The sequence below is a fragment of the Zophobas morio genome, unplaced genomic scaffold (genome assembly GCF_036711695.1).
Source record: "Zophobas morio isolate AGI-343-1 ecotype UQ-CSIRO unplaced genomic scaffold, CSIRO_AGI_Zmor_V1 ptg000002l, whole genome shotgun sequence".
Taxonomy (NCBI): domain Eukaryota; kingdom Metazoa; phylum Arthropoda; class Insecta; order Coleoptera; family Tenebrionidae; genus Zophobas; species Zophobas morio.
In genome coordinates, this window is record NW_026972107.1 from 14,933,905 (window position 1) to 14,946,736 (window position 12,832).

Here is a 12,832-nt window from a genome sequence, read left to right on the forward strand (position 1 = left end):
AAAGACAGCAGTTAATTAACTTAAGTACTACTAAAAATTATAATTACCGATCTACAGTATTAAGCTGTAAATAAACCATCTGCCAAAGAGTGGAATTTTAAAATAATCTGGCAGCAAAATTTACTTTCGTTTGTTGCTTTAAGAAAGGAAAATATATTCAAATCTAATTTCAGTTGTAACAAAAAGCAATTATGTATTCAAAACAATAATCCTTTCTAGAGTATAATTTTGTGATAACCGTTTTGGATCATATTGTATTTTATAAACATGGATTTTTTTAATATGTTTAATTTTGATGTTATTAGTTATCATGATCACTCCATCTGTTCGGTAAACGGACTATAATATATTACTAACATACTTGAGAGAGGAGTTAGCGCGAATATACTACTAATACATACAAATAACATAATATTTAAAATTCGGTTTGCGTTTTTATGAAATACAGATGTAACATATTAGTAGTCACTGTTGTATACCTATCTATATTACGTGACCGTTTGTTGTTTTTGGAAACAAGTACATTTGGCATCCAATCGAAAATATTATATATTCGGAGTTCAGCGATGGAGAAAAACTAGCATTTGTGTTTGTGTGTGAGTCAGCCTTCAGATACAATGCACCATGTGATTAAATATCTCTGCTAAATAATAACCGAAGTGAAATGAGATACGTGGGTGTAGATAATTACAGCTCTGCGCTTTAGGATTACAACGAAATTAATTAACGAGGGATGGTCATACATGTAGACAACTAAAAATGTTTTGTATTTCGTTAGACAGAAGTGATGTATATTTTTCTGACAAAAAAATCAAAGAATTTATGGAATGTTTTGTGAGCAGAGAAAGTCCACAAGTTTAATATAGATTGACACCTCACGACTGTCATCGTTCTACGCAAGACAACGCCAACTATAAAATTTTAAATATACACCGAAACATATCAGAGGAATTTCCTTCAAAGTAGGAGAATATAGTCAGTCTATTAATACTTCCAGTATTCACGAAAATTTTTAATCTTAAGTACGTCAAAGACGCATTCATTGGAAAACGTATTATACAAGTACTAATGTTTCCATGCCATTTCATTTTTTGTTTAAACTATCATAAAGGTTGAATAAGCGTTAAATTATGATCGGATTTATAACGTTTTGGTTGTGTAAATAATACATAAAGTTGCCAATTCTAACTTCACTAAAACTAAGCTTAATGTGCATAGGAAAATTTACGGAAGATCGGAAGAGTGGTATCGACAAATTTGGTTGAAATTGGTAGAACTGTTATCATAAAAAAATGAATGACAAAAGTGATAAGATGGCAGTGTCGTCATTTTTGGCGACACTGCAATAGTGTCCTCAGGAATTTAATTGTTTTATGATTTTGACTTTTCAAAGTCCCTTGTTTGTGAAGAAAAAGTATCTTAACCTGAACTACTCCTAAATAGATAAGCTCTTGACCGTCCTAAAGACAGGTAAATAAGAGAAATGCATTTGCAGTTTAGGATTGTGTCATAAATTTGCATCTACTAAAGCTGCATTATTCGTTGACAAGTGTGGTGAAAAAGTCAAAGTTGTAAAACCACTATATTCGTTGGCGCATTATAGCAGAACTTGACGTAAAAAGAGGAAAACCAGAAAAAATGCACAAATCAGTAAACAAAGCTTGTCAAAGAAAGTTTCAATTTTTAATTTTCCAGGCAGACAATTTTAAGAGAATTTTATATTTCGGTATACCAGCCTGTAAATTCTGTAAAAAGTCTTATGAAACAATCTCACACGACTCGATTATAAAAAAATGCAACAACAAAGATACAGAGAAATGACTTAGCTTATGCACAGTGTTGTTTCTAAGAATAATTTCGGAGTTGAATACATTCGACTAACTTTTACAGTTTTCTTTGTGAGAACTCCATTGTTTGGAAGTATATAAAATATGAGAGTAAAGTTCTTATTGTGGTTCTAAAAATGTGCAAAAAATGAGTCAGCACATTAAAACTGTTTGATGAGCTTGTAATATTTTCTACAAAACATATATATTTAGAGTTTTAGCTATATCAGTTTCAATAAAAAATGGATTTAACCAAAAATTATTAAAACGTCAAAAATTGTTGTATTTTGGTACCTACTTAAAAATAATACTTTCTTCGTTTAACTAACAACAATAATAATATTTAGGTAGATAAATTTAGAATAAACGGGATGCTTGTTCAATAAAAATGGAAACCTCGGATTGTTTTACGATTAGACTTATCGTACCAAAATCTAGTTTATAGATTAGTTTAGACTTGCAGTCTTTATTATAATCAACAAAAGTAAAAATGTGTAGACAATATAAATACCTTCAACTTGAAATTCAATCGAACTAACTACCCCATCTTTAAGAAACGAAATGTGTGTATGTATGTGAAATTTATAAATGTAAACAAATGGTTTTTCACCATTGAAGATATGTTTAATAAATTTAATTAATCCCTGGCGAATATCTATAAATCTGTCTAACGTTTCCAACGTGTAGGTTCTGTGGGCAACATTTGTATAAATATCTCGCTTTTTTTGAAGTAGCGTTAAAACATCTCTGGTATTCGCATATTTCCATTTTGTATCAGAGCTTAAAATGAAAAATGTGACTTCTGGTTTGACGAGCATACCATTGTTAATATAGTTAGATTAATTTGTGTATAATAAGATATTTGCTTATTAAATTAACTCACAAACATATAAACTAAATTTAACTTTACACAAGTTAGTTTCAAAGGTTGTTAATTGTATAATTGAGAACATCGCTTATACTAAAGTTTGCTGTTGCCTTTAATTATAAATAATTTAATTTGAGATCGTTTTAACTTTTCTTGCTGTTTAAACAGGTGTTTAAATATGTGCTCTTTGTCATAATTTATGTGCATAATATTGCCCAGGATTAGCTGGCAGGGTTGCTTGGTTGGTCACTGTTATATCAGGCTAAACTTGAATGGATTTTGAATAAAATACAACGAAAGAACGTATTTGTAAGATACGATTTCGTATTTTTTTTTATACAAAGTACAAAATCTTCACTGAAGATTCTCTGTGATGTTTATATAATAAACAATTCTTGAAAAAAAAATTTGCCTTAAAAACATTTTTTTGTATTTATAATGGTCATGAGTTCAAATTTGTGACATATTTTTAAATCCTGTGTATTTTGAATATTTTTGTACGTTTACCTACAGCATAAACCAAAATAAAGATTATTTTTGAGATGTACAAGGACCTTTAAAATTGCTCTCTTTGAACAACTGCTTTCAACAAGTTGACTAGGATCTAAAATAATACAAAAATCTACTGCCAAATTTCACATTTCCGTCAACAAATTGTAACATAGAGGATAATGAACGAGAATGAATCAGCTTGCACCATAATACAGGAGACTGTCGACTCATAATAATAAAAAAGTTACATTTCTAGAAACTCTCCCACCAAGTATTGAATTTATACGTACCTAATCTATATTACAAAAATGCAATATACTGTGCTCCCACTTCTTAAAAAAACTAACATTTCAGCAAGTTTTATTTTTACAGAGGTAACAAAAATGAAGAAATTTAGATTAACGGTAATAAAACTAGCAAAAATTTATTATACTTGAACAAGGTCAAGATAAAGGTATCAATAAATTTCTAGAGCTATATTTTATGTATGAAAGCACAGCGTTTTACTGTAGCATTAAATAAAAAACCACGACGTTAAAAATAGAATTTGGTTCATTTTGTTTTATTTTAGGTTTAATTCATCATTACTAAATTGTTTATATTAAATTTAAGTTTTCATTCTCAGCAGTTTTAAAGTTTGTTTTTACTAGGAAATCATGCTGGTTGAGACTTTGATCTGGGACCGAAATTGTAGTTGAATTGCAACTTAAAGTCGTTCCATTCACAAATATTAGTAAAATAGTTGTACGTTTACTACGACAATCCATTCCATCCATGGTCTTGCATTACGATCGACTTAACCCAAAATAAATAGTGGTTTAATATAAACGAGGCTTGAATCATCTCGTAGTTCTTGAATTTCTAAATATGCCTCCACCAACATTGAAACTACATTGTATCTAGCAAATTAATTTTTCCATTATCATCACACAACAACCCCATAAATTTGTCGACCGTGCTGAAATTAATTCCAACATTGACGTCAGAAATCCTCATGTATTTTTTTATCATCCAATAACCGAGAGAGCCGCGCAGTCTGAAAACACAAACTCATCTCATCCAATAAACATATTTAATATCCTTCAGTCTAAAACGAAAAAAGACAGCGCCAGCCGTCAAGAAAGCCACCTAAAAATAATTCGATATTTACAATAATTATTCACTCTTTTCAGCGCACAACAGTCCAAGTGATTCTCCGTGCTGCTCTCTAGCGAGCTTTCGTTTCAGGAAGCTTCAGCAGGTTTCAGCGAGAGCGTGTTGGTGCTGCCGCCGCGGTCACACCCTGAACTAAGCAATTTGAAAACGAATCGAGACATTGAACTAAAACCGGGAGATTAATATAAATCTATTAGAACGCATTATACAACAGCAAAACGACAGGTTGCGTCATTAGTGCCAATAATAATTTCATATTAACACAAGTTCTGTTTGTTTTGGTATAAACTAGGAAGTGTATTTCAGGACGAACAGATGTCACTGGGAGTAATTTTAGCATCATTATTTTAAACTTGGATGTTTTCTTTACAATTTGCCAATCTAGGTCTATAAATCTCGTTCCGTTTCATTTTCGTTCCAAATAGGTTTACTGCAGTTCTGACCAATGACCAGATATTTTTCTTTAATTGTTCTAGTTCAGGAGTAACAAATTTCAGCAATTTAGTGGTGTCGGGAGTCTATTTTTACCCTAAGTAAACTCTATAAAGCTTTCAGTACAAACACTACTAAACTCAATTTGATGGTTAACAAAAAAGATGTGTTTTATTATACCGACTGACAGTACCATAGTAGTATATAAAGTGTTGTTTCGGGACCAAGTAACTGGAAACTATAAAAAATCTAAATACAATGCTTAAAATCCCCTCAGGAAGCTAAAATCTCAAAAAAATTAACAGCCAAGGTGACTTTTCAGTTAAATTTTCAGCCGCTTTGGGTTACTAATTTTTTTAGTACCTTAAAGATTTATGTCTACATTTGATATAGTAGTTACTATGTTCAATTAAAAAATCGAAGGTAAATCTGAGAATGAGGAAGTTTGCGTCATTACGTAAGCATTTTCACGACATTTTATAATAGAAAGCAATTGTAATGCATTCTAAAAATTCCTGTAATAGTTTCGTAGCAATTTTTCAAACTATCGTCTCTAAAAGTCGTTAAAGTGCAAGTACACATAACTTTTAGATACTTTTAGATGCACTTAAGTGTATTTCTGTCTGTCTGGGGAAAACGTGTCAGCGTCCGATATGATGAATGGGAATAATTTTGAATGAAAACTTAATGTTTATTAGAGCACTCCTGCGGCAATTTTGTCTTAGAAAACATTTTTTTCTATCGTGCTATGATTACAAGTTCCACTTGAAATTTATTTTGATTCAAAAAGTGTTTTTAAGTTAATAAGAAATATGCTAGCAATGCGTGGGTTGCGTCATTATGCCACGCCAACGCTAAAATTTATACACCACTGGTGGTCTTTTCAGTCAATTATTTCGATTATCTGTGCTGATAAAAATCATTTATTTTTTCGAAATTACGATGCTTAAAAAAAGTAGTGACGAGGAAGCAGAAGTAGTTACAACTGAAATAGCAGCACCTACGTTGGATAAGAAGTAAATAACTAAATAAATTACTGGAGCTTGTAGGAAAGCAGAAAAATATCATAAAAATAAAAAGGTTTTGCTGATCTGATTCACCGGCACATAAATTTCTCATTGAGATAAGTTTTACGCTTTTTGACATAGTCTGTCGCGTTTTAAGGTTATGGAGTGTCTTCGTAATATATGGAGTAAATTTTATGAGATATGCAAGAATGCAATTTGGCAGAGGGCCCAGACAGGACGAATTTTCTTTTATGCAGACTGCATTGGATAAGCAAAATTTTTCACGGTGTCAAAATTGTGTCAGCCACAAATTTTTTAGCGCATAAACATAGAGGCGAAGACTTTTAGCAGCCAAGTAAAACTAAATCTAGAAGAAGACGAACTGAAGACAAACATTTCAAACAGTTTTTCACATTAAGAACAATTTCGAAAAGTGATCTAATGGTTTCAAAGTCATGACGTCACCAGCACTTTTTTAGTACCAGGAAAGATATAAAAAAATCCAAGGTGGAAAAATGACGTGACTACACCTAAACAAACATCAATAAAATAAATTTGCGCAACAACTAAAAATTTGTTATCATAGTGTATCATGCCTTCAAGTGGTATTTTTAAATATTAGTTCTATTATTTTTCTTGTTACTGAGGCGTAAGCTAAGGAAGTTTGTACAATACGAAAATGTCGATTTCCGTTTGACACTATTTTGGATGTAGTTGAATTAATTAAGTATGTTAGAATGTGTAAAATTTTGTTGTAACAAGTATTACGAGATTTAACCCAGTGTGATTTTAAAACTCTCCTAGTCTGTAGGTATTGCCACATAATTATGTAAATACAATAATTTCAGAAGTGCTGAAACATATAGTCATAACATAAAGCGTGAAAAAAGTATATCAATCAGTCAAACAGTTAGCAAACTTTCACAAAATATTTATTTAGCGAGTTAGTGCATTCCGTGCACATTTACAAATCATTATCTAAACTATGAGCATTACACTCTCGTCCTACGATCCATAGTATGGGATTATTTCTATATTTTTTGTTTAAGTCAGTAACACTATGTTTTTTTTTTTAATTATCATACTTATCTTATTAAAAATCTAAAGCTCCAGTGTCTAGGTTTACTCCTGGATCTGTGGTATAACTCTATTAATAAAAAAAATAGTTCCATTACAGCCATCGATTGGGAAAATTTGACCCCATGAACGGAGAAACATGCCCTGTAGAATTTCACGCTCTCGACCTTGCAAGCAATTATTAATTTTGTTGTAATTTTAGAAAAATTTGAAAACCAACCTTAGCACTTTTTAAAATAAAGCTATGTATTTTACTGTCGTAAAATTGTTGTGTTTGTTGCGTTCTCAGTCCAATAACACAAAATTTATCATGTTTGTCAAGGAAAAACGGTTTGAAATTGTATTTAACAACCCTACCATGTAAATTAACCACTGTTGAATAAAAAACGGTCATTGAAGGTTTCAAGTCTCATTCTGTGGATGACAGCTTTTTGAAATGTCACTAGAATTGTGTAAAAATTATTGCTGAAATTTGATAAAATCGCTCCCACATTTCAGACGATTCTTGGCGCCAGGTTCTAACAAGAATTTTGAGAAACTTTGGTTGCAACATTCGAAGTTATGATGTCTTCAACAAGATTTTACTTAAAAGAACATAAAATCCATAAAAATCGTGAAAGCAACATGCTTATACTCACTTTTATGTACTCATTCAAAATAAACACAAAAATAAAGTAGTCGTTTGAAAAATATGAGATTACAGCTTTGAGAGTGTTAACAGTTTTGAATTTTGATGTGTCAGAGTGTTTTTCTTGCTCTATTTTTTTTTTAGTTTTTATTTTGATGAATGTTTAGGTGTTTGCATGGCGCTTCACAGCTTCTGCGGTATTCTGTCTATTATAAATTTTAGCTTTAGATTAAAATTGTTGAAAGGATAATAAAATGCTAACCAAAGATGTTTATACATATATGTCCTGAAAAAATGGTGGTGTCAAAATATCGTTAAGTAATCCCATAAGAAATGTGAGCTTTACTCCAAATTTTCATACACAGTATTTTTCATCGATTATCTCCCTGAAATTCTATTACATTCTAATTGAATATTAAAATTAGTATATTTACCGGGAAGAAAAGTTTATGACATAATTTTAAATTTAAACAAACTCACAGCGGAAATTGGCAGCAACTTTAAAGGCGAGATGCTGAAATTTCCTCTAATTTTTTTTTCGTATTTTAGACACATAACACAAAATATTCTTTACGCTGGCATTGCTGTTTTGTGATACGATATTTAGTGCGTAATTTTAGAAGAAAACCATAAGACAGTTTTGTCACTTTTGTTTTTCAATAGTAGTTATATAGCGTGGGTTCTGGATCACTGTTTGGTGGGAAAATTTGAATTGCTGCGCGTGCTTGTATTGCGTTTTCTTCCCCACCAATAAGTGAGCTAGAACCCGAACATGCCCACGAATTTAAACTTTTCCCTCCAGAAAGTAACCCGCACTCGTAGCTACTTTTAATAAATGCTGTAATCAGTTTTATATTTCTACCTGGAGGTAAATTTGCATTTGAATTGAATTGTCTTCCTATTTTCAAAATATCACGAATTACAAATGAAAGGGTTTAAGTGCAAATTCTTATTCCTTAATAATTTAAAGATTTCATCTTCACGAGTGATTTATCTGCTTTTATGAAAGCTGTGTTCTCTCAAGCACAATTCTGGTGGTTGTAAAAATGTTCTTATCCTGAAAGAATGGATATTAGCATATTGCTTCAGCGAATTTATTCTGTTATTCTTCTGAGCTTACCGAGTTCCAGTAAAACAATAAGCGAAGTTTTACAAGTTACGTTAATTATAGAAAGCGAAGTCGCATAAAAGAGACAATTGAAAATTATAAGAGATCTGACCTTTATGAAAGTCGGCTTACAATTTTATTACAAACTTGAGCAACCGATTAGATGGATGGTCTCGAAAATAATCACATTTCAAACAAATTTTATTTGATAATATTGAGTTCAAACATTTATATTCCTGACGGACCTTTTTTCGAATTATTAGCCTCGGGGTTAAATGATTACATTTCAAAGTTAACGAAACCAAATTAGTGTGTACTAGCGAGATATAAATTTGCTAATCTATACGCTTATGAATATTTAAAACGGACAGAATTTTACTTATAAAGTTTGTTAGGCAAATATGGTAAATATTCAACATAAATGGTAGCACACATACTGAAACAGTTTTTATTTTACCGTATTTTTAAATAATTAAAATTAAGTTTGTATAATTCGTATAATTAAAAAAAATGGTTAGACAAACATGGTTTAGCTTATCTTTTAAGAAAGAGCTAAACGTATTTATAGTTCTTCATGCCAGAAGTTCGAAAACAACTGTGAACCGTCAAAAAAATCCCTGATTTCGCAATTCGAAATATTTAGGTAATCTGCTTCGATTCGAAGTTTAAAGAACAAACTAGAGCAATAACAAAAGACTTAGCTATGCGGTACCTCGTAAACCCCGGTGTCTAAAATATTTGTACTCAAATAAATTCTAAATCTAATTGCAATTTACATAACGCGACCTATTTCCAGCTTGAAGCTATAGTAAATAGTTCATTGCGATAAAATGCGTGGACACAATAAAAGTTTACAGTCTCCTTAGTGCAACAAAAATAGCTCTGTATGAATAAAATTTTTCCGAAAAAAAAATTGTCACTGTGGTACAATTGTGAACTAAAAGTAGTTGCGGTGGCACTTTTCACTATAGATCTATAAATGCAGCCGTTGTCTATTTTTAGAAAAACATTTGATACTCGCACAGGTTACTAATGTATTTTCAGGAGGTTAATTTGATGATTGTTAAGCAGCTCAAGAGGAATTTCAGGCCGCCGTGAACTTGAACAGCTGCACATTTTATAATGAATAATAGCAAAAAGTGTACTTCCTCGACACGCACTAAAATAAATTCATTTCCGTGCACCAATTTTTGAATGATTTCGTTGGCATAATTCAAAAAATTACATCACGACGCTTGCGAGGTTTTTTATAGGAGAGTTTATTTTGAGGAGAGATTTCGCAAGACAATATGAGTTGTCGTGAGCCCACTATAAAAAAATGAACATAATCTTTTGATTCTGCGAAAGCATTCGAAAGTTTATTCTATCGCTGTTGCTATAATCTAATATTTATCTTTATTTTGCTAACTCTGTCTAGCTTAGTAGGTGTCTCTTGCCAAATGGGATATTTTTGTTTCCAAGTAGCCGCTACTTGCTCTGTCGCGTCAGTGTTGAGTGGCTAACCAAGTGGACTTAAACTGACCGCGTGACTGTCCAAAAAAACCTACAAAATCCACCATGACAGCCCAAACAAACACGTTAACAACCGAACCCCCAAACCGAAAACCGTGCTAATTACAAAATAATGTCGGGAAGTGCTAAATTTAGTTAGTGGTAATTTTAGGTATTCAGTTGTATGGTGTGATAACTAAGCGAGTGACAGTAAACACTAAATTATTACGAATTATTGACACTTGATTACTTCCTATCCCGAGGGGACAGGTTAGCAGTTTTTACGAAACCCAATTTTCTCGAAGCAAAATCCCTACCTACGTACCGCGCTGCCCTTAAAACGTGTGATGAAACAATCTAAATATCTGCAAGCCTACGCCGAAATTCGAAAGATGTTTGCCAAGAAAGAGGTACAGTTTTAGATTATAATTTTCTTCAAACTATTTTATTGTTTATTACGATAATTGAAGAAAATATTTGGACTTGTTGAATGTAAAACAAAGCAATCTTGACACCTTGCCAATATGTTTGCATTGAAGAAGTTCCCGTGACAGGTAAAATTATGAAAACCTGTTTGAAATATATCATCTCAAATGCTTAGAGAAAACTATGTCACAACTTTAACACTACTGCACTTTACCGTTGATTCAGTAACATGGCCGAACGTAGCAATAAACGCAAAACCTTAGGCAGAAGCGCTTCCACCGAAAGCACCGAATATTCTTTGACGATGGGACGTTCAGTGCGCGACAAGAAAAAGAAGCCCAAAGAAAGATGGCTTCTAACCAGGAAAACATGGAGGTACATGGCGGACGCCGGTCGCAAACTCATACCTGATGGTGCCCAAAATCGACCAGAAGATATACCCAAAATAGAAGCCTATTTCCAGGAAGTGTGCAAAAGAGAACCGCGATTCCTCTTATGGAGGAAAAATTCGTACCCCGGTGCTTTGGCTCTTCGCAAAAAACGCAAAGATAGGAGAAAAGGTGGCAGTTGCAGGAAAGCTTGCTCTGCAGACGACGTTGACGTTGACGTTGTTAAGTTGGAAAGACCTACAGACTTGCCTTTGATTGCAAACTCGGGTGGTAGGGTAGATATCCAGAAAATGAAGTACGATTTTTTAAATAAGCCGCCGTCTCCTACGAATTACTCTCCTGTCGCTGCTAAAACTACAGAACAAGAGTTTGACGAAAAACAATTAATTACGATGTTAGAACAATATTTGAAGGTTTCAGAACAAGCGCCATCGACGTCTACTTACAAACCACCGGATGTCAATTATCAGGAGCTCATTGATAGGCTGCAGCGACATTTAACTTTGGCTAGCCGAAGTTGTGCGTCTATTCCTACTTATCATAGTCAAACAACTCATGTTCATTTCAGTGGAGATCATGTCCAAAAATCACTTTCAGAAACACTTAGTCGATATTTCAGTCAACATTCTAGCAGAGATAAAGTAATTTCTGACTTACTTACAAACAGGAAAGCTCTAGAAAAATTGTATTTTGACTTGAGAAAAACAAGGGGTTTTAGAAGAACCGTGAGTAGTGCTGAATTTTCGACCACTATTCCTTTTACCACGACTTTGTCTAAATATCCTGTTCAAAATTCTAACTACGAAAAACTAAAAGAAAGAATACACGAATCTGTACATCCACCACCTTTAATAGAAATAGAAAATGAGAACATAGAGATCACTTATCGTGACTGGGGCATTCAAACTACCCCAGTTCTGGATTCCGTCTTGCAGGACGTAGAAGATAAATACAAGAAATCTCTCGCCGAAAAAGAAGAAGAAGAAAAACTGGAGTTAAAACCGGCAAGTAGACGACGAAGTAGCGTCGACAATGACGACATCTCTCAATCAGTTAGTGACACAATCAAAAGATATTTGCGCATGGCTAGAAAAAAAAGCGTTGATACTGATAAAGCCGACAGGTTCAAGCGCGTCAATTACGATCGAAATTTAAGAAATATTAAAGCGAAGGGTGAAATAACCAAACCGGGTGACGATGACGGTTTAAATAAAGGTTGTCAGACTAACGACGACTGGATATTGACATACAAAGATTTGATTTTTGATCAAATTCCCGAATTGTCCGATGCCGAAAGTCGCGTTTCTAGTTCGCGTAGTAGTATCGATGCAGGCGTGGATGAGAACAACAAATCTTCTCCTACTTCTCCTCCTCCAGTTAAATCTCATTCCTTTTTGAGTCATTTGCTTCATGGTAAACATGATAAACAAGATAAAACGAATGCTGCAGCCGTGGCGACTGGGCAGGCCATGCAAAAATCCAAATCTTCATCCAGTGTTATGCACCATGGTAGTCGACTCATGGCGAAGAAGATTTTCCGGTCCAGATCAAAAAGCCAGACGAGGCCGTCGCAGGCTACTTGCAGTTGGACACCTCAGGTATGTAGAGTGACAACAATATGACACTAAATTTCATACAGTCTAAAGATCATCTAAAAAGATCTTAAACAGATGATCTTTAGACTTAGATCTACACGACAAACTACTTAAACACGTTGCTTAAGGTCTTCCAAGAACACTAGATAAATTACTACATACTTTGCAAGATATTAGATTCATGGTGTGGCTTTCTAACAACAATAAAAAAACTAGATAAATGTGCCACCACGACGATTAAAATATTTTCTGGCTAAAAAAGTTACTGTCATTGAAAAATGCTTGATGTAAAAAATGATTAACTGTGTGCCATTGATGATTCCTTGACAGTGAACCTT

At 33.1% G+C, this 12,832-nt stretch overlaps 1 protein-coding gene across 3 annotated transcripts in view; it reads left to right on the forward strand.

The window, feature by feature from the left end:
- The window catches only part of LOC135128627 (rho GTPase-activating protein 6-like), a 77,804-nt gene that overhangs the window by 17,265 nt on the left and 47,707 nt on the right, over positions 1–12,832 (forward strand). Inside the window, exon 2 of one of the 3 annotated variants that reach the window (XM_064055580.1) lies at positions 12,331–12,497. In XM_064055580.1, the coding sequence (XP_063911650.1) occupies positions 12,331–12,497 (167 nt within the window). Of the gene's footprint in view, positions 1–10,090; positions 12,498–12,832 lie in introns of those variants that run through there. The other 2 variants (XM_064055590.1, XM_064055570.1) reach the window with 2 other exon arrangements.